This window comes from Electrona antarctica (genome assembly GCF_951216825.1).
Source record: "Electrona antarctica genome assembly, chromosome: 19".
NCBI classification, from domain to species: Eukaryota; Metazoa; Chordata; class Actinopteri; order Myctophiformes; family Myctophidae; genus Electrona; species Electrona antarctica.
Genome location: NC_136800.1, coordinates 19228690 through 19251595, shown reverse-complemented (window position 1 = coordinate 19251595; position 22906 = coordinate 19228690). Strand labels below are relative to the sequence as shown.

At 46.4% G+C, this 22906-nt stretch overlaps 1 protein-coding gene across 1 annotated transcript in view; it reads right to left on the bottom strand.

Annotated features, from left to right (window-relative positions):
- Window positions 1–5419: 5419 nt before the first annotated feature.
- ca8 (carbonic anhydrase VIII) overlaps window positions 5420–22906 on the bottom strand; it is a gene marked incomplete at both ends in the record, with an annotated part of 33223 nt that continues 15736 nt past the window's right edge. The window contains 2 exons of the mRNA XM_079529862.1: window positions 5420–5554; window positions 21480–21592. Of these exons, the coding sequence (XP_079385988.1) occupies window positions 5420–5554; window positions 21480–21592 (248 nt within the window). The remainder of the gene's footprint in view (window positions 5555–21479; window positions 21593–22906) is intronic.

Sequence of the window (22906 nt, the reverse complement as noted above, 5' to 3'; positions counted from 1 at the left end):
TCAACCACCAGGTGTCCTCATCCATCCAGCCATGGATAGCCAGCCATAGTGCTGCTTGAACCCCCCCATGTTCCCATTCTACATACTGCAAAAGATCTACAAGCTCAACGTTTTGCAATGCTTTGTGGGCTTGTAGATCGGTTATTTATAAGGTTTGGTACAAGGGATCTGATTTACTACACCCCAACTGGAGCGCAGCGTAACACATCTCCGATACGGCCTGTGGTGTGGATCAATGTTCATTATTTTTTTAGGGGCTCCCCAGAACTCCAGAAGTAAAGCAGTTTGTTGGGCAGCCTTAATCTTTGTTGTCTCTACTCTTAATTTCTTTTTGTGTTCTAGGGTTAATCTCCTCTCCTAACCTCCATCACCTCCTGTCCTCTCCACTCCTCAGCAGATCTACAAGCTCACAACACCTCACAGTCATATCACAACGCAGGTGGTGAGTCATGTGGTGTCTTTACTCTTCAGACTGACCAATGGTTCTCAATTTCGGGTCTGGGGGAGACCACTAGGGGTCCAAAATGGACCCTTACACGTTTGTGAATCAGAGTGTGTAGCCAACTACTGGAATGAAATGGACCCTGCTGTTCAATGTACAACTATATACTAAGTACTATATTTGCCTCAGAGATGTAGTGGGTATCTCTGTCTGTGTCTCTGTCTGACAGAACAGAACCTGAAGGCCACCTTAAGACAGCCGCCAACCTGTCCCCTTCCCCAACAAACACGCACGCACGCGCACACGCACGCACGTGCACACACACACGCACACACACACACACACACATACACATACACATACACACAAGTAATTAGAACAGAAAGTTATTGTTACATTACCTTTTAATATTTTTGTACAGACATCCAGAGTATACAAAATACAATACATTATCAAAATCTGAAATTAGGAGCATCGTCTAGCACAGGGATCGTCTGGCACAGGGCCCACCGGCGGGCCCCCAAATAATTGGCAAAACACTGATTGTTTTTTTAATGTTTAAAAAATGACATGAGATTTCTTTCAAATCTTGAAAAACGTGTGTTCATTCTGATGCCGATAAATAGCAACTTAAATGGTTCCATCTATTCATTAAAATAAACACGCTCTGAAAAATAGCTGCCGTGTTCAATGGTCAGATGGGTGGGCCGCAAACGGTAGCTTTCATGATTTGACCAAGTGGGCCCTGATTCAGAAAAGGTTGAGAACCACTGGCCTACATTCATGTTCACTGTAGGACAATGTATCAGATTAGAGCCAGTGGTGTGCGCAGTGGTGTAAAGTTACTAAAGGGGAATACCACTCGTTTTCTAAACAGAAGGGGGGAACTTTTTATTATTTGCACACTCTAAAATATATTAATGACATAGTTCAATGTTGAAAATGAGTCCTATTCCCCTTAAGTACTGTACTGAGCTATTTTTTACTTTACTGTAGTATTTCCAATTTTCAGTACTTTTACTTCTACTCCTATTCTCTCAGAAACAAATATTGTACTTTCACTCCAATGCAATTATTTGAAAACCTTAGTTACTAGTTACTTCGTAGATGTTGATTATTATTACAAAACATAGGCCTACATTAACCACTTCAGCCCTATTTACATTTGAACAACTTATACAACTTGAAATGGGACATTCTGCACAATGAGTACTTTAACTTTTGGTACTTCAAGTACGTTACGATGCCAATACTTTTGTACTTTTTCTATATTGCAGTATTGATACTTCAAACATTTGAGTAGTTTTTCCACCACTGCGTGCGGGTGTACTTGTGTGTGTGGACTACTGTATGTGTGTGTAGGACTACTGTATGTGTGCACAGCAGGCACACCCACTTGTGTGTGTTTAGCTGTAATGTGTGGCTGATGATGTTTCCTTTTGTTTTTGCAGCACTATGAAAAGCTTGTGTGTGTGTGTGTGTGTGTGTGTGTGTGTGTGTGTGTGTGTGTGTGTGTGTGTGTGTGTGTGTGTGTGTGTGTGTGTGTGTGTGTGTGTGTGTGTGTGTGTGTGTGTGTGTGTGTGTGTGTGTGTGTGTGTGTGTGTGTGGTGCAAGCCTCTTTTCAGCCAATCAGGAAAGTAACGTCGTAGAATATACTCTAGTCTACGTACATAATCAAACAGCAAAACATACAGACAGATACAGTAGTAGAGAGAGAGAAATATCACAGTAAAATCCTCAGTGGCTCACAGAGACAGATAAAGCAAGACGCAAACACACACACACACACACACACACACACACACACACACACACACACACACACACACACACACACACACACACACAGGGCGAAGGTGTGGAGACAGGAGGAGGGTAATGCGGTCCTAGTCCACTCAAACCCCAGGTGATTTGGCATCAGACCAACTTCTCTTCCTCCCCTCTCTCTCTCTCTCTCTCTCTCTCTCTCTCCCCTCTTCTCCATTCCTCCCCTCTCTCTCTCTCTCTCTCTCCCCTCTTCTCCATTCCTCTTCTTTATCTCTCTCCCTCTCTTCCCCTCCACCTCTCTCTCTCTCTCTCTCTCTCTCCCCTCTTCTCCATTCCTCTTCTCTCTCTCTCTCCCTCTCTTCCCCTCCACCTCTCTTTTACACCCATCCTCTCCTCCTTTCCTTCTCCCAGCGTCATTCTTCTCTTCCCTTCTGAAAAACAGAAAGAGGTTGACGATGGAACAGATGGTTTTTCTTTTAGGCAGAGTGAGGTGTGTGCGTGCGTGCGTGCGTGCGTGCGTGTGTGCGTGCGTGCGTGCGTGCGTGCGTGCGTGCGTGCGTGTGTGTGCGCATGTGTGTGCATGCTGATGGAAAGTATTTTTATTGGCCCTCTGTTTCTGGCCATTAAATGGCCTCCACAGCAACACAACCCTTTTTTGTAGAATAATAATAATAATGTTTGGTGTTGGTTTCATATAACATGACTTATTTCAATCTGTTTATTCATGTAACTGTTTATTCATGTAACTCATGTAACCCATGCTTTTTTGTTCTTGCTTAATATAAATCGCTCTGGATTAAGAGCGTCTGCTAAATGCCTAAATTGTAAATTGTAGTAAAATCCTGTTTACTGTAATTTACTGTGTAATAAGTGAAGCAAAAACGAATTACCCAACAAAATACATAAATGGCACATTTTACACTTCTGGGTCCTGAGTCAGGATTTTACTGGGCACCTCAGAGCAGCTGGTTCACACGCTTTTTACCTCGAGACCTAAAAAATAAATTTGAGTGAAAATAGCCGATCTAACTTCACATGTAGCGATGTGACGTGATGTGATATTTACTCGTGACCCATGGGTTCACAATCAAAAAATGGGTCCTGACCCACCGTTTGGTAAACACTGCTTCAGAGCAGCATTCGCTCCTGTGTTCATTCCATCTCTCCCCCTGTCCTGGTCTGCTTGTCAGGTGGGTCTGGGTTGGTGTAACTGCTGAGATATAACTTACATGGAAAACAATGGTCCTCCTGTTTTTACCAGCGCTCTCTCACTCTCTCTCTCCCCTACTCCTCTTTCACCCCACTGACATTTTCAACTCGGCCTCTCTGTCTTTACACCTCTCTCTCTCGCTCTCTCTCTCCCTCCCTCCCCTGAAATATCCCTCTGTCGTGGTCCTTGTGCAGACTTTGCTCTATTCACACCTCTCTCTGTCCCTCTATATTATTACTATACCTCCTTCCTCCCCCTCCCGCCGTAACCTTGTTTTCTCTTTCTCTCCCTTCATTTTCCCCTCCTCCGTCTCTCCCACCCATCCTCCATTCCCCTCTGAATCTCTGCCATTCATGAGCTCTGTTTCAAAATGGTTGCCCACACCCATCACTCTTTTCACCCCTTTTGTTTGCACAGGAAAATACAGTACACTTTATTTCCAAATTACCCTTTTAAGTATTTTTGATGCACTGATAACTTATTCTAAGGCAGTATTCCTGGAGGCAGTTGCTTTATTATCGTAAAACTAGAGCTACCAGTGAGTTTTAATCCGAAACAGACAATGCAAACTAGCCACTTTTACAGGATATAATGTATTTGTGTTAAAGCTGCAATCAATAACTTTTTTTTTGCAAATAAAGGGGTTATTTTGAGCAATCTGTATCGTAGAGTATGATCCTGTGGTCGGGTAGGAGTTGACAAGTGATTTTCCATATGCATTATATCTTCGGGTAAAACATAGTTACGTATTGCAGCTTTAATCGGAATACCAGAGGAAATTTGCAAAAGTGTTTCCTTTACACAATCCAGTTGCACGGTTACTAGGCCTATCTGTAACTTCAATAGGTCAATCCCAGGACTATAGTTTCTAAAAAGACTCATTTGTCTTTTTCGCCTGCCACCAAAATATATACCTCCTCCCCTGTCGCAAGACAGCTATACTAAAATAGGGATTTTCAGGCCAAGTCAGTGCCAGATTGAGGACTGAACTGGTTTACTTCCACTACTACAACTGCTACAATTCTATTTTTTTTTGTTTTTAATGTTTTTTTGTGGCTTTCGCCTTTATTTTATATTTTTTTATGGAGGGACAGACAGTAGGCTGACGGGAAATGGGGAGAGAGATGGGGGGAAGACATGCAATAAAGGCCGTCGAGATCGGGAGTCGAACCCGCGGCACACTGCCAGACTGGATTACCAGCCAAGGTGCCTGGACCGCTGAGCCACGGCCCAGTCTACCGATCCTTTCATCTTACATCCCAATTCCAGTCCAGGGTTTGAGGTGAACCTCAAAGGCTACTGGGAGATCTTTCATATGTCCGTTATTAGGTCATAGTCGATCCTGTATGTAAAATGCGATCTTGAATAGACCTTTATGTAGACTACTGTCTGTAAGTATCTTCACAGTAAAGTTAGACTATTACTTCTTCATCAGTGATATTGTACCGTCATAGTGGTTGTGGTGGTGTGCACACACGCTACACAGGGCAACAGACGGCATTGGTCACTAGTCACTACTAGTGAGGTAATGTAACTAAGTACATTAAGTACAATTAAGTAAAATTTTGAGGTATTTGTACTTTACTTGAGTTTGCGACACATTGTGAGCTTGTAGATCTGCTATTTTCAAAATGTTTATACATTATACATTTGACAACTTTAGAAATGGGACATTCTGCATAATGAGTACATTCTACTTTAAGTACATTTTGATACCAATACTTTTGTACTTTTACTCAAGTAATTGTTTTATTTCAGGATTTTTACTTGTATTTCAACATTGCAGTTTTGATACTTTTACTTAAGTAAAAAATCTGAGTAATTTTTCCACCACTGCATGTTATCTTTGCAGTAAATTTAGACTATTATTACTTCTTCTGTCAGTGATTGTACGGTAGTTGTTTGGTGGTGTGTAGTGTACACATACATGTAGGGCAACAGATGGTATTGGTCACTATAGTCACTACCTTTGCATTATGTGTGCTGAAAGGAGGAGAGAGTCACTGGAAGGCGGCGTGGATGATCCTGTCACTGAGCGGCTGTGTGGGACGGAAGTTATCCCCCAGCACCCCGTCAGTCCCTTCAGCAACCTCTGCTCCTTTGATATGAGACCGCAGCCTCCGAAACTCCTCGATCTGGAGGACAGAGAGAGACAGAGTGATTATGAATGGAATGCATAGGACCACAATGGAAACAAGCCTTTAGGGCTTTTTGATACTTTTAGGCTTAGCATTGCTTGCATACTTCATAGTATTCAAACAAACAATCAATCAAAAACACACCTTTAAATCCAGAATAGGTTGTTAGCCCATACCTATAGTTTTTACACAGCACAACCTGTTACCAACCTTTTACACAGTAGCCTATTACTGTAGGCTATAAGTCTTGAGGAGCCTGAGTCCCAGGGAAAAGTGATTAAATTTGGCTTAAAACTTAAAAAGCCCCGTTGGTGGGAGGTGCGGGTGTGTGTGCGCGGGCGGGCGGGCGGGTGGTCGTGTTTGTATGCATGTGTATTTATAAAGTCTAAAGTAATTGATGTATCTGTTCTTCAGAGTTCTGTGGAGATTTTACCTAATTCTTTGTTGAAGTTGCTGTTGAAATGAATATGGAGATCCAAGCAGGCACATATCCTTCTTTCCATTTATTGGTCAGTTTTACAGACAGGTTACAGATATCATCGTTCCATCGTTACAGCATATTGAGGCCTTCGTCCCAGGCAGCGTGCCTAGGTTCCCCCCTTGTCTCTCTCTCTCTGCTGTATCTCACTCACTCTCCTACACTTACTGATTCCCTGCATGTCTTATACATTTCTAACATGTGGGTGTCACCTTGTTCCTGTGTGTGTGTGTGTGTGTGTGTGTGTGTGTGTGTGTGTGTGTGTGTGTGTGTGTGTGTGTGTGTGTGTGTGTGTGTGTGTGTGTGTTGACCCTTAAGCCTCTCAGTCAACAAGTTACCACAGGTTCAGCAAGTTACCACAGCAGGGGTCCTTTTGTAAAAGGATTCCTGAGTGATAAAAGTCACTGTCCGTACTATATGACAGGAAGAACTCACAGCTGTTTGTAAGCTGACTATCTTAAAGTGTCCCTGGGCCATCTTTAGTGACTGGCTATCCAAAGATGAACTCTTCACTCATTGGGACTCAATGTGACCTCCTATAAGCCGAAGTGTTATGTGTACAATTATGACATATGTTGAGAGGCGTAAGCTATCAAAATATACATCAGACCCCCCTTCTGGGGAATTAAATATTCCCCAGACATAATTCATATTTTATAAATGACCAAAATTATTTTTCCAAAAAAATGTTCACTTTTTTCTTTTTTCTCAAAAAATCCCCAAATGTTCAAATTCCCCAAACGGTCTCCCTTCGTAGGTAATTACCCTCTTCCCCCCTGGATAATGAGAAGGTAAAACACAGTCAGGTTGACACAAAACTCAAAACAAAATGAACAAAATCAATCTGTTAGACAATGACCCTATCAGTCCGAAGCTGTTTGTTGTCACACCCAGATAAAATAAATTCAAGTGAACTGTTCCTAGGCTAATTACTATACTATTTTTTAATTTGTTCCCCAACATTAGATAGGCTGATCCCTGTACCTGTATAGACATCAATATTTGTTTGGAAGTGGATTCCAATATCGACTTAATAAGAATAATATTCCCTTCTCCCCCCCTTCTTAGTTAGTGAGCAACTTCCATGGAACATGGACAGATGAATGGTCCTGCAGAAACCATCACCTGAGCCATATAATTCGGAAAGTTGCACACAAAAGAGCTAACATGTAATACTCATTTTCTGACGTTAACTTATTATCCTAATGTAGGCCTATTTTAACTAACAATTAAACAACATTTGTATTACTAACTAGAATATAATTCTCATTTTTGGATTGGATTTCACTGTAATATTCAAGGAAGTTATCTAAAACGAACTCATTTTATCACCATTAACTATTATTTTTAAACAAATCAACCAAAATCTTTTCAACGTGATAGACCCCCCTGGACACAGGAGCATCTTTTTAACTATCTATATTGTACCAAATTAGAACCGAACAAGCATGGGGCTTGTTCTGTTGTAACAGAAATTAAACTCCTTATATAACTGAAATCCTATTTAGACTAAATCAAATTCCTATATTGATTAAATTCAAATACCTGTAAATGAAAAGTTAACACTCAAAGCATGACAAAATGGTTAGACCATAAAAACAAACATCCCTTTAACAGTACTATTTCCAGTACCTTGTTATATCTACTTTGACCTGTCAGCACAGAATACAACAAAACACAAACATTAGAACAACATTTTCCAACATTAATCACAATTCAGATGAACCGCGATCTTGTCCTCTTTCCATGACGCAAATTGTTCAGACGTTCAACGCGCAGTAGGAAACGGTTCCCACAATAATTTTTTCCGCCTATAGAATAAAAACGCTTGGGAAATCCTCCTTAATTCTCAGAGCTAGCATAGCTCTCAGATCTGTAGGTTCGAAGCAGACAGTTCTGTCACCATATGCTCCAGCACCAATGAACCACAGCTGAACTGCAGTCGGCAGTAGAATCTCCTTTGAGCAATCACAAGGCTCTAGTGGACAGCTTATTGCTTAGCCATGTCAATCATGACAGCAAAAGCATTGAAACACTCCTCTCTTGGAACGCTCCTCCTCTTGGAACGCTCCTCCTCTTTCCAGAGCAGAAGGAGAACCATGCTCCTCTTCTCCATTGTATACGAACATTGGAACGCTCCTCGGTCCAAGATGGCATCGGCCCGTGGGCCCTGGCCACAGGATAGTGTTCAATCCGACACCTCCTGTAGCGAACGCAGCAGTAGCTGTGAAGGTCACCTGCTGTTGATCTCCGACGGTAGAAGCTGATTTAGGAGCTCCTCTGTCGTAGTGTTGCGTAGACAGCTGCCTGCGGACACACCCCCCTGGACTCTGGGCCCTCTCGGGATGACCCTGTTTTCCTGTTGGCGTTGTCAGATGTCACTGTCGACATCCTCTCGAACCTGGAGATCACTCTGTGATCCTTTTGGTGCAGTCAGATGTCACTTTCGACACCTTCAGGAATCCATGGATGGACTCCTCTCCTCCACACCTATTAATAGGAAACATGCAGGCTCCCTCTACAGAAGTCTCTCACAAATATCCCCAATCATTCGTTAGGATATTGTTGACACCACAAGCTACTCAAGATGACCTCTCTGGCCTTGATCTCATTCTTTTGCTAATCTCCCTAGTTCTGGCATGGCAAAGGAATGTAATAACCATGGTGTTGAGAGATTACAATGAGACTATTAAATGAGTGTCGCTGAACTAACTAAATTCACTGATGTCAAATCACCGTATTGATGATAGGGCAGGACAGGTGATTAGGCTGAGGGGCACATTTGCTTTAACCCTGAATAGGTTCAACCGTGGTTCTAGATTCCCCCGGCTAAAACTTCCACTCCTGGAGATATGGGTCAAATCCCCCTCAGTATGCTACCAGCTAGTCTTGTGCTCAGAACACAGGGTTGCGAATTCCTGTGATCACTGTACGTAAAAAGGTCGTGTCAGCCGCCGCCTTCACTCCCTCACACACACAGCTGTTTAGACTAAGGCCAATACTTATTCAAATTCACACCATACTACCCTCCCTTACAAATTTAGTCCTTGCGACTTACTATTGACATCAGACTCCAAAAGCCAACATCACATTGTGTACATGTCATTGGTCAATCAGTCACCCTTCACTCCTTAGAGCAAAGATCTTCCCATCTTTTTCTCTAAATAGCACCCCCAATAAACAGCTCACAGCGGGTCAAACAGAGGTAGGAGATAAAGACAGGACAGGACAGGACAGGAGGTCCACCCCTGGCCCTAAAGCTCTCTCCCTTTTATCTGAAACTAAACAAGGTATTTATTTAGGGTGAAAGGAATTATAGCTGCACATTCCGTCGGAGCACATAAAGATCCTCACATTTAGCCCTGTATGTATTTGCTCATTTAACTATCACTCTTGGTTTCTACTAGCAATATTTTACTGGACATAGCTAGAACCTTCCTGAAGTAAGTCTAGTACGAAGTACATGCAATAATCCAATCATTGATTCACTCACACCACAAACACTCTCAGGCTTGTAACCTTCTCATTGAAAACCCCTGGCTCATGGCTACCCCAAACTCAAGCTTCATATGACCTGGCAAACATACGTTTCTCCTGACACCAAGGTGTACCAAATCATAAATCCACCACCAAAATAAAAAAGATCAATAGTAGACACGTCTACCATCTCTATGCCTTTTTCAATGAGAAGGTTCCATACCTGTACACACTCTCAGACAGAGTTGATTCAAAATACTACCACGGTTTAGTAGTATTATTCCCCAACCCTCCAAACTCACTCCGTGACACAATCAGGCTGTGTCCTCTCTCACACACACATTTCAATAGAGAGGGGCGTGTCAAGTCAACTGTCAAAAGAAGAGCATGGCGGAGCCATGACACTTCTCCTTTAGCTGTCCTTCTCATCCATGAGGTCCGGTCAACTTGACTTCCCTCAAAGTTTCCCAATGTGGTTTCTGATCACACTGTCCAGAAAAATGACCATATATCCCACATTTATGGCAAACACCTCTCATCCTCTAGCTTTCCGGGCTGTGACGTGACCTCTCTGGCCTTGATCTCATTCTTTTGCTAATCTCCCTAGTTCTGGCATGGCAAAGGAATGTAATAACCATGGTGTTGAGAGATTACAATGAGACTATTAAAGCTGTCCTTCTCATCCATGAGGTCCGGTCAACTTGACTTCCCTCAAAGTTTCCCAGTGTGGTTTCTGATCACACTGTCCAGAAAAATGACCATATATCCCACATTTATGGCAAACACCTCTCATCCTCCAGCTTTCCGGGCTGTGACGTGACCTCTCTGGCCTTGATCTCATTCTTTTGCTAATCTCCCTAGTTCTGGCATGGCAAGGGAATGTAATAACCATGGTGTTGAGAGATTACAATGAGACTATTAAATGAGTGTCGCTGAACTAACTAAATTCACTGATGTCAAATCACCGTATTGATGATAGGGCAGGACAGGTGGCTGTACTGCCCCCTGAGGTGCAGCCCACTGATAGGGTCGCACAGGTGGCTGACATCCCCATTGTTGCCATCTCTGCTGTGGTGGGTTCTCTCACTGCGGCCTCTCCCACTGCGGCCTCTGTTGTGGCCCCACGAAACCAGGTGTCTCTCGTACTCTCCATGGCAGAAGTGGTTGTGGAGGTTCCCACTGCTGTGGCAGCGGACTTTTCGGCAAAACAGCCGTGCAACAACGCTGCAAGTGCGTCACATCGCCACATCTATAACAGCCTGTGTAATAACGTGGTCCACTCGGCTTGGGATTATGTGGACGAAACTGTTCGGGCTGAATCTTGTGCTGGTCAACCCTGGGTGCACTGGATGGGTCCGGAGCCGACTGGGGCTCAACCCCAGCTGTCACGACAGCCGCTTGTATGATCTGTTGAGCGCCCTCCAACTGGGTCTTGGTCAGCAGTCGAACCATCTCAGTGTGATTCTGTTCTTGTTCATCTGCCTCCTTGCGAGCAAGTCCAACCCAGTGCACAATGTGTTCCACATATTGTCCGAGGGGCAATCTCACCAGGCCAACCTCTGTCTGCAGATTGGCCCTGACCTTCTCAGGAAGACCTTGTTCAATTTTTGAGTGGACAATAGACCGTTCAAAATCATTACGCTCAGGGTCCTTTCCTGTGGCATCCATCCATTCCTGGCACACGCGGGCCACATATTTGCGTGGAGGTTCGGAGTCCCCCAGTGGAGCTATCGTAATCCTATCCGGATGCACGACAGTGGGGTACAAGTCTCTCAGCGCACGCCATAGTGCTCCTCTGTGACTCAAGAAAAGGTTTGCGTCTCCAGCCGTCGTGCCCGCGTACAGTCGAAGTCCCGCACGGTCAAGAATGTCATCCAGGCCGTCTATGTCAATCAGATTTGCCAGAAGTTGTTTTAAGTCACCCACAGTTAGCTCTGTCCCAGTCAAAAGGTCCTCAAACTTCAATATCCATCGGTGCGCACCATCCCGCAAAGGGGGAAGTTGACGTACAATGTCAGTCATGTCGACGGACGCCCATGGCTTGTATTCCATATGTCTGCCCTTCCCCAGCACCGGTAGCATCCTGGGGCAGTTATCATCAATGTCAGGTGTGGGCCTCTTTATCTGCATGGGCATTTGTTCAAGGCCCCCCTGGAGTCTTTCACACGTCTCCGGCTCGAACGTGTGCGAGTGCCGGAATGGCTCTCACAATCACTGCTGTCCTGTTCAAAATCCTCATCACTTTTGTTGACGTACTTCCTCTTACTCCCACTCTGCCTGTCGTGACTCGGTAACACACGTTTCTCCGTGCGTCCAGCAGCTCTGTCACGGCAGTGTTTTCTATCCAGCTCTTTGTATAGTCGAACCAAGTCTTTTTCTAGAGCAATCAATCCAGCCAAACGTTCCGCCAGGTACGTAGTAGCGGCTGAGTCCGTAATATTCTCCCGAAAACTCTCTGTCACAAAAATCTGCCCACGAAGAACGGTGAGACTATCACCAAGAGAGCTCAGCACCACAGCGTCCTTCCTCACTTCCTCCTGTGACAGGTTGCTGCCGCTGTCACAAACAGAAATGGTGCTCATGGCCAGGTTGGGGCTTGCTGTCCTTCTGTAGATGTCATCACCTCCATGTAAACTGTCTCTGTGGCAGCCTGTGGCAGCCTCATCCTGCAGGTCACCCAAATCGAGGATCAGATGTGCCTCTTTCATCAGAATTTCACTCAACCGTGTTTCTATGGCACGCATAGCCTGTCTTTGTGTCCTTAATTCACTGGTCAAGTCCTCTTTCAGGCAACGTACCCGTTCCAGCTCCCTCTTAACAGAGCGCTGAGTGTCGCTGTCATCTGGCCGTTGCTTGGATGTCCTCATGTCTCCGCTGTCATGAACTTTCACCTCAGCCTTTGCTGAGAGCACGTTGCTGTGTTCCACAATGTCAATGCACTGCTGCTTCTGGGCCGGTAGTACTGACTCACTGACATTGGGGCCTTCTGTACAGAACATAGCTAATACTGATAATTCAGTTTTGCGTTTGAGTTTTCGCTCCTTCGTTTTCTGATCTGCTCTGTATCCATGCACCAGAACCCTTATGGTGTTAATGACTTCTACATCAAAAGTACCCTCCAGAGGCCAGGGTCTGTCAATGTCTGGCCAACGCTGGTTAAATTTCTTTGAAATCTTCAAAATATCCTTGCATAAAACTGAATATTTCTCTTGGACAATGTCCACTGGGATTATTCCTGCGTCCATCATATCTACCAAATAGTAAATAATCTACTAGACACTAAACTTTCACACAGTCACACTGTGACAAACTCATGCTGTGTCACCTCTCACTCACTCACAGACATGCATACTCATTTGCATACTGTCCCCACAGAATGAGTAGTCAATGAACTCACTCCAATGCAATACTTTCTCTCTCACCATTCACACAGGAAAGTGTAAAATAAAGAAATGAGAAAACTACTGACAGTGACAAAGAAATATAGAAATGCCTCTATATATTTTTTTTAGACTAGCAAGTCAAATCACTGACTGAGGGAAGAGATTGACCCCCCTGCATGCACTCCACACAGGCGTCAAATGCACTCAATCGCTCCCTCATTCACATCTAAGCAACTGTTTTGTCCCAGAATCAAATTACCCCTGCAGGCTATATTTTTTGACTAAAATAAAAACCTGTAGGCTTAACAATCCAAATTCACCTATCTAATTTTACAAAGGATAAATGAAATATCCTAAATGTGATAATTTACAATGAGAAATGTATTCTCATTTACCTCCTAAATTTAGCTGTACCCCAAATTAAAGCCAATTTTGTTATGGTGCAGAGAGCGAATTTGAACCCAATATGCAGAGTCACAGGAAACAGTGTCGATTTAAAGTATTTAATGAGAAAAATAGGAATCCAGGCATAAATCTCACATGAGAGTAGAAACACAGGAAGCCGGAACAAAACTCACACATCGAGTAGAATGCAGGAATCAGGAATCAAATCATAAAATGTCCAAAAGTCAAAACCAGGAACAACAGGAAAACCAGGGACATGCATCTGCTACAACAAACTATGATCTGACAATGCATGCTTGCTATGAGTCCAGTCTTATAGGGGGAAGGTTGATTGTAGAATAGTTCACAGGTGGGATGACGAGGGAGTTGGAGACAGCTGAGTACATGGGACTGCAGTTTGGAAAGAAAAGTGGGAGTGGCCAGGGCTGACATGGTCTGTGGAGAGACAGATCATGACAGTACCCCCCTCTCAAGGGACGGATACCAGACGTCCCACAACATTGCCAAGGGACGAGCAGGGCGGGTGGAGGGGGCCTGGAGGAGGGAAACTGAGGCGCAGGACCAGAGCAAAGGGGATCTTCAGGGGGGCGGCCAGGATGACGGCCAGAGGCAGGGCTGGTGACTTCAGGGGGACGTCCAGGAGGATGGGAGGTGGCAGAACGAGCGCCATCTGGGGGACGGCCAGGATGCTGGGATGAGGCAGTGACATCATCCGGAGGGCGGCCCGGAGGTCGAGACGAGGCGGAGGAGGCGCCGTCAGGAGGGCGGCCTGGAGGCCGAGACGAGGCGGAGGACCTTGGAAGCGGAGCCGGGTATGCTGCCGACGGAGGCGACGCCAGGGATGCTGCAGACGGAGGCGACGCCGGAGGTGCTGCAGGTTCAGTAGGCGATACCGGAGGTGCTGCAGGTTCAGTAGGCGATGCCGGAGATGCTGCAGGCTCGGAAGGCAACGCCAGAGGTGCTGCAGGCTCGGAAGGCAACGCCGGAGGTGCTGCAGGCGGAGGCGACGCCGGAGGTGCTGCAGGCTGAGGCGACGCCAGGGATGCTGCAGGCTGAGGCGACGCCAGGGATGCTGCAGGCTGAGGCGACGCCAGGGATGCTGCAGGCTCGGACGGTGACGCCGAGGATGCCGCAGGCTCTGTAGGCGACGCCGGGGATGCCGCAGGCGGAGCTGCAGGCGGAACTGCAGACACAGGAGGCGGGGCTGCAGGTGGAACTGCAGGTGGAGCTGCAGACGCAGGAGGAGGGGCTGCAGGCGGAACTGCAGACACGGGAGGAGGGGCTGCAGGCGGAACTGCAGACAAGGGAGGAGGGGCTGCAGGCGGAACTGCAGACGCGGGAGGAGGGGCTGCAGGCGGAACTGCAGACACGGGAGGAGGGGCTGCAGGCGTAACTGCAGACACGGGAGGAGGGGCTGCAGGCGGAACTGCAGACACGGGAGGGGCTGCAGGCGGAACTGCAGACGCGGGAGGAGGGGCTGCAGGCGGAACTGCAGACGCGGGAGGAGGGGCTGCAGGCGGAACTGCAGACGCGGGAGGTGGAGCTGCAGGCGGGACTGCAGGCGGAGCTGCAGGCGGAGCTGCAGGCGGGACTGCAGGCGGGACTGCAGACTCAGGACAGGCGGAGGATGCTGCAGACTCTGGAGACGGGACCCCAGAGGACACTGCACACCCAGGAGACGAGGATGCTGGGACCCCAGAGAACGCTGCACACCCAAGGGATGAGGAGGGTGCTGCAGACTCAGGACAGGAGGAGGATGCTGCAGACTCTGGAGACGGGACCCCAGAGGACACTGCACACCCAGGAGACGATGAGGATGCTGCAGACTCTGGAGACGGGACCCCAGAGGACTCTGCACACCCAGGAGACGAGGAGGGTGCTGCAGACTCAGGACACCTGGAGCCGGCAGACAGCATCGGACGGAAGCAGCCGAACAAAAAGCCCAGGGCCAGAGCTTCCATCACCTCGGTCTGAAACCGATCACCACTGGAGATGACTGACCAGGGCTCTGGCAGGTCACTGGCTGATAGAACTGTCGAGGGTGCAGAGGGCGCAGGCAGTACATCTAGGGAGATGGCTGGCAAGGGCTCTGGCAGGTCGGCAGTGGATATCACCGGTGAGGGTGCAGAGGGCACAGGCAGGTCAACAATGGAGACAGCAGGCTGGAAGGGCTGGTGGATGCCGGGCAGCGGGGTGCTAGGCAGGGGAGTGCTGGGCAGGCTGGGCGGTGGAGAGCTGGGCAGGCTTGGCCTTGGAGAACTGGACGGAGGAGAGCTGGGCAGCGGAGGTTCCTGGTGGTGTTGGCGGCCACGCCTTCTCCTACCAGGCCCACGGTTCCCCCCACTGTCAGGACAGGCGGGGCGGGTGGGCTTGGTGGCTGGGAGACCCCCCCGCCTGTTGACACAACGGGGACCTCCCCGAGCCAGACGGGTGCCATAAAAAGGATTAGTGGCATGAAGTTGTTCTGAATTAACTTCATTGCCTCGAAAATGAGAAAAATAATCCACAGACTGGGTGCCCTGCTGGTTAGCATCCAGGCTAGCGGGACGCAGGCTCATCACTCCAACCCTAACAAAATTAGGAGCTGGCTGGGGAGCATGTGGTAGTGAGCTGGTGTCAAAGTTCTTAAGCCTCCCACAAACCACACTAAAATGGGGGACAAAATGGCTTGTCCATGGCCTCTCTTTAAACCACTCCTGCTGGATAGAAATCTCCCTTCGAAATTCAGCATGCAGTTTAGGGGGAGAGGCCACAAGCCGATTCACAACACTTTCAAAACTCAACACTTTCCTTGTCAAAAACAGTAACTCTGCTGGGTTCATGATATTGGTCAGATCATACTGTTATGGTGCAGAGAGCGAATTTGAACCCAATATGCAGAGTCACAGGAAACAGTGTCGATTTAAAGTATTTAATGAGAAAAATAGGAATCCAGGCATAAATCTCACATGAGAGTAGAAACACAGGAAGCCGGAACAAAACTCACACATCGAGTAGAATGCAGGAATCAGGAATCAAATCATAAAATGTCCAAAAGTCAAAACCAGGAACAACAGGAAAACCAGGGACATGCATCTGCTACAACAAACTATGATCTGACAATGCATGCTTGCTATGAGTCCAGTCTTATAGGGGGAAGGTTGATTGTAGAATAGTTCACAGGTGGGATGACGAGGGAGTTGGAGACAGCTGAGTACATGGGACTGCAGTTTGGAAAGGAAAGTGGGAGTGGCCAGGGCTGACATGGTCTGTGGAGAGACAGATCATGACAAATTTATTTTTAAACCCCCAATTTAATATCTATATTACTCCCCCCTCTGAAACATGTTCCACATGCTTCAGAAATACCTACAAGAAAAATAATACAATAGGCCAACCCAAATAATAACACCCAAGCCTAAAGCATAAAATCCTCCCCCGCTCTGTCGCAAAGACAAAGAAAGGCCTCCCCAGCATGCGGCATTCAACCCTAACTCACAAAGATGCTCCAGGTCAAACAAACAAATGAACGAAGCACACACACGCACAATCATACCATATAAGCTACACTACCATCTAACCCTTAAACCCTGTCAACTCCCTAACAGAAGCAGACTCCAAGAACCTAACCACTAACCTAATCAATAACCTGCCTAACACAGCGTCCAGATGTACACTATGGTCCTAACACGTACGCTTAACACAAGAATTATAAACCTATTCCATCATCCTAACTTCAGTCCCGGGTTCCATCCAAAGTCATGTCAAAAGCAACAAAAAATCCACAGATACGCAGGTCCGTCTCGCGTGGCGTAGAAAATCCCCACCAACAATCCTCCAACGTCTGGCGCCATTGTGATGTATCTGTTCTTCAGGGTTCTGTGGAGATTTTACCTAATTCTTTGTTGAAGTTGCTGTTGAAATGAATATGGAGATCCAAGCAGGCACATATCCTTCTTTCCATTTATTGGTCAGTTTTACAGACAGGTTACAGATATCATCGTTCCATCGTTACAGCATATTGAGGCCTTCGTCCCAGGCAGCGTGCCTAGGTTCCCCCCTTGTCTCTCTCTCTCTGCTGTATCTCACTCACTCTCCTACACTTACTGATTCCCTGCATGTCTTATACATTTCTAACATGTGGGTGTCACCTTGTTCCTGTGTGTGTGTGTGTGTGTGTGTGTGTTGACCCTTAAGCCTCTCAGTCAACAAGTTACCACAGGTTCAGCAAGTTACCACAGCAGGGGTCCTTTTGTAAAAGGATTCCTGAGTGATAAAAGTCACTGTCCGTACTATATGACAGGAAGAACTCACAGCTGTTTGTAAGCTGACTATCTTAAAGTGTCCCTGGGCCATCTTTAGTGACTGGCTATCCAAAGATGAACTCTTCACTCATTGGGACTCAATGTGACCTCCTATAAGCCGAAGTGTTATGTGTACAATTATGACATATGTTGAGAGGCGTAAGCTATCAAAATATACATCATAATTTAATGTGCAAACATTATGGCAGGAAGTCAGCTAGAAGTTATATAGATCGCTGTTTGTTCTTTCTTCACAAGCATTCATGGTGTTAGTAGGATCAAGCTGGTCTACCAGCAGCTCCACCAGCTCCAAGCCAGCTTGATTCAAGCCGAGTCATCAGGCAGGGATGTGTAGACACCAGCCTCCTCAACCATGGTAATAGTAAACAGTAACACCATTAGCCACAGTAAACATAGAAAATTGATTTAGTGCTTCCCATAACAAACATGGCTTTAGCCCCAAACAAGCATACGACCGATTAATAAAGGCGTGAAAATGGGCTTTTCACGGATCGGACTCTTTGCAGATCCGATTTTCTGATAACGGTCTTAACAGAGAGATCATCACACAAAAGTATCTTGCATTTGCAAGTCACGTCTCAAATCTGTTCAATGCAGCCATTGTAGATAGACTCAGCATTGGCCGCAGGAATGGGCTACAGCAGATTGCTGCTGCCAGGCAGAAACCTTGTATCTCTATAACTTTTTATGTTTTTTCATCATTTATTTCTATACTTAGTCATGCAAGAGTGAAGCAAAAGTGGCGAAAATAGTTGATCTACAAGCTCATGGCGTGTTGCGACGAGTTGTGAGCTTGTAGATGAGCCATTTCCACTATTTCTGAAAATGTTCGTTTCATTTCCTGAAATGTAACAGTTTTGGACATACAAGGTTTTCACCTGACAGTGACTCAGAACAAACATGAAAGCAGTGTTTGAGCCTCCACAGCGCTGTCAAAATGTTGACTGAACCACTGACCACTGCTGTGGATTTATAACTCAGATTACATGTACGGTAAGATTTATAGTTGTCCTCACACAACTGTTGCACTGCTCGCACGCACGCACGCACGCACGCACGCACACACACACACACACACACACACACACACACACACACACAAAACAAACATTTCTCTTGTGGGGACCAGAAAATTGTCTTATTTCGCAAATTCTACTATACTTGTAGGGACAATTGGCCCTCACAAGTATAGCAATACAAGTGTGTGGGACTGCATGCATATATACACACACACACACACACACACACACACACACACACCCACACCCACACCCACACACACACACACACAGAAGTGCCATTGGCAGTCAATATTAGCCGGATGTTTGATGTATCTTAGGGCCCCAACCTGCCATAAAAGACTGCTACTGTTCACAACACAATAGAGTGTCATTCAGCACAAAACTATGGTCAAATGAAACAGAAGAACTCTCAAAAATAGCCAATCTCAAAACGTGAGCTTCATCGATCCGTTCTTTTGTTAAATGTTGATGCCAGATGAGGAACAGTATGATTCATGTCAAAAGTCGAGTCAAAGTCGTACGACTTTTATACCGCAGTGAAATTTGTTCTCCGCATTTGACCCATCCCCCAATCTAACCCATTGATGCTGAGTGCCAAGCAGGGAGGCATTGGGTCCCATTTTTATAGCCTTTGGTATGACCCAAGGCCCCAGTGAGGCTCTCCAACGTTGAAGCACTGGGCCCTAGTTGTAAGAGGAGGGACTGCAGGCGGACCCGTGGAAGTATGACGAGGAAACCCCGTGCAGCTGGGCTTTAACGTTGAGCGCGTTTGCACTTCCCCATTTTGGGCACCACATTTTGGTGCCCAAATCGAAAAAAGGCGGAAGTAGACGGTCCTTCCGGGTACTTCAAAACACCACTGAGCAACTTCCACTGACATGGGCGGAGCTTCGCGCCAGTTCAGTCTCTATCCTTCTTTATACTCTATGGTATGACCTGGCCGGAGATCGAACCCCGACCTCCCATCTAGATTTAGATATTTTTAATGTAGCATGACTAATTTAGAGCCCTGAGGGACCACAGTCAACCAAGTATATAAGTCACATCTCCTGTTGTGACAGAAGTTAGAATGGTGCCTTTTCCAAGTCGGACATCCCACCCATGACCCAAAATTGCATTATAAAGCAAAATGCCAGAAGCCAGAGAGGATTAACCCGATGAGCAAAATAGACGGCCAGGGGTCTGTCAGGTGACAGGTCTCTGGGGTCTCAGGGGTCTGTCAGGTGACAGGTCTCTTAGACGGCCAGGGGTCTGTCAGGTGACAGGTCTCTTAGAAGGCCAGGGGTCTGTCAGGTGACAGGTCTCTGGGGTCTCAGGGGTCTGTCAGGTGACAGGTCTCTTAGACGGCCAGGGGTCTGTCAGGTGACAGGTCTCTGGGGTCTCAGGGGTCTGTCAGGTGACAGGTCTCTATAGACAGCCAGGGGTCTGTCAGGTGACAGGTCTCTATAGACAGCCAGGGGTCTGTCAGGTGACAGGTCTCTAGAAGGCCAGGGGTCTGTCAGGTGACAGGTCTCTATAGACAGCCAGGGGTCTGTCAGGTGACAGGTCTCTTAGACGGCCAGGGGTCTGTCAAGTGACAGGTCTCTAATAGAAGGCCAGGGGTCTGTCAGGTGACAGGTCTCTTAGACGGCCAGGGGTCTGTCAGGTGACAGGTCTCTTAGACGGCCAGGGGTCTGTCAGGTGACAGGTCTCTTAGACGGCCAGGGGTCTGTCAGGTGACAGGTCTCTAATAGAAGGCCAGGAGTCTGTCAGGTGACAGGTCTCTATAGAAGGCCAGGGGTCTGTCAGGTGACAGGTCTCTTTAGAAGGCCAGGGGTCTGTCAGGTGACAGGTCTCTAATAGACGGTCAGGGGTCTGTCAGGTGACAGGTCTCTGTCATATAGACGGCCAGGGGTCTGTCAGGTGACAGGGGTCTGTCAGGTGACAGGTCTCTATAGAAGGCCAGGGGTCTGTCAGGTGACAGGTCTCTGTCAGGTGACAGGTCTCTTTGAAAAGGGCAAGCAGACTAGAGGGGGGTTCAGATGAAACGGTTTATATAAATGTCAGGTGATTTCCACTTCATCTTTTAACCTTTCAACAAAGTGACTTATTTTAGTGAATCATCCAGTGATCATTGACTCATTGATTGGTTAGATAAACTTAGATTAGAAGGTTGTCTGTCTGTCTGTCTGTCTCTTACATAACTCAGGCACGTACTGTCTCAGCGTTCAAACTTGCCGTGTGTATCGCCAAGGACCCTATGGTGTGTGTTCTGCTGAGTGGAATTTGGTCAGGCTAGCGGTTGTCCAGAACCAATGTCTCTGTGTGTCAGTTTCTCTGTGTCCCGCATTTAATTCCCATATATAGAGATGCCTGCCTGCCTGCCTGCCTGCCTGCCTGCCTGCCTGCCTATCATTATGATAATGAAAACTGCACTTAGTACTCTGACAATGGGTACAACAAGTAGGCATAACACAAGTTACACAACGGCCATGTCTGGTTATAACCTGCTTTCATTCACTGTCTGTCTACTGTGTTGTACTGTATGTTCTCAGGGTGATATCAGTCAACTTGTCACACACAGAATCTGTTACCCTGTAACTTTAACATGGATAACATAATGATAATGAAATGTAACATCATTGTGAAGCACAGTAATAACAATGTTGAAAATGTCTGAAAGTCTGCGAAAAACAAACAAAAACAGTCACGTTGTGAGCTTTTACATCGATTCTTTTTTTCAATATATATATTTGTTGTACGAGTCGTACAGGGCTTAAGAAATGAATAACATCTGAAAAAACACAAGTGGATGCCAGCTTTTGCGAATCATATCAAGGGCGGCGGGCTCCAAGCAAAACAGGCTTTCCTTACCTGCATCTGTGAGATGGTGAGAGGGTAGCGGTACAGTATCCAGGTCACCTGCTCACTACAAGGAGGTGTGGTGAGAGAACCTTCATACACCCAGTAATCTCTGAGCGCGGGGTCTGGTGGGCGGAGCAAACATTACCATGAAATATCGCATTATAAACAATATACAGGAGTACCTCCTACATCATAACTCGTTTGTCAACAAGAACGCACTGAGAATGCTAGCCGAAGGCCTCATCCAGTGTCCATTTGACTATGCATGCACGATGCACCTCATGGTTCACAAATACCCCAATGTCACTAAAAACTAAACTTCAGACCTCTCAAAAGACTAAACATCAGACTAAAGACTAAGGCCCTCATTTATCAACCGTGCGTACGCCAAAATATGGGTGTACGCCGAAATTACCGCAACTTTCGGCATTTACGATTTGCGCCAACGTTTGAATTTGAACTTGAGCCAAGACAAAACTCACGTCTGGTCGGGAGCTGTCGTACGCTTTGTCCTCGGCTGTTTTTCTGTCGTAGAACAGCGTAGCAGCATTGTTTGACCAGCTGAGAGGCTGTCACAGGCATCTAAACATATGTATTCACTCCTAAAATGTTAATATAAAAGTATATGTATGTAGTATGTATGTAGGCCTATATATGGGCTACATGTAAAAAAAGAAAAGGAAAAAAGGAATAGGCCTACATCAACGATGTGTCTGTGTCATATGAAATTGGTAGGAGATTACCAACTTTACAAGCAGTTAAAATCGCGCAATTAAAACAATGTTGCAAGTTTAGATGCTTAAGCCATTTAAACAGTGTTTTGCATGAGCGCATGCCGGTGCCCCCCCCTCCTGGAATAGTTAACTGGATCGAGAGGCATTTGCAGAAGTCTACCAACCAACGGGTAGAATATAGTGCAATCTACAGCCATGTCTTTCTCGAGTTACATCTCGTCGTTTTAAGGATAAACCCGACGTGTCGCTCGAATGCCAAATGTGCCGTGCCGGCGTGCCAGCGCAAAATTGGGGACCGCTGACCGCATCGGAGTTAGGTATAGGCTAAACCACCCATCCAGGCTGCCAGCCCACCAGTGCCAGTGTGCCACATGAGGCTGGTTTAGGCTGCACATTTATATAATTGTCAGTTGACAGCCCAGCCACTGCACCGACTACTGCGACTAGCGAGGTAATCTAAATAGATTTTCATAAACGTGCATGGTCGCGGTGTCATGAACGGACCACAGTGATAGAGACAGACAGGACAGGACAGGAGAGGAGGAAAACAGCAGCGTGTGTGCATGTGCGCCTATTTGTTATTTAATTCATTGTTCACATGCAGGTTCAGATTTTCGTTCACTAATATATTGTTGTAGGCTATATTAAATGAATAAATACTTTAATAATTTAATATAGGCTACAACTAACAACACACGGCAG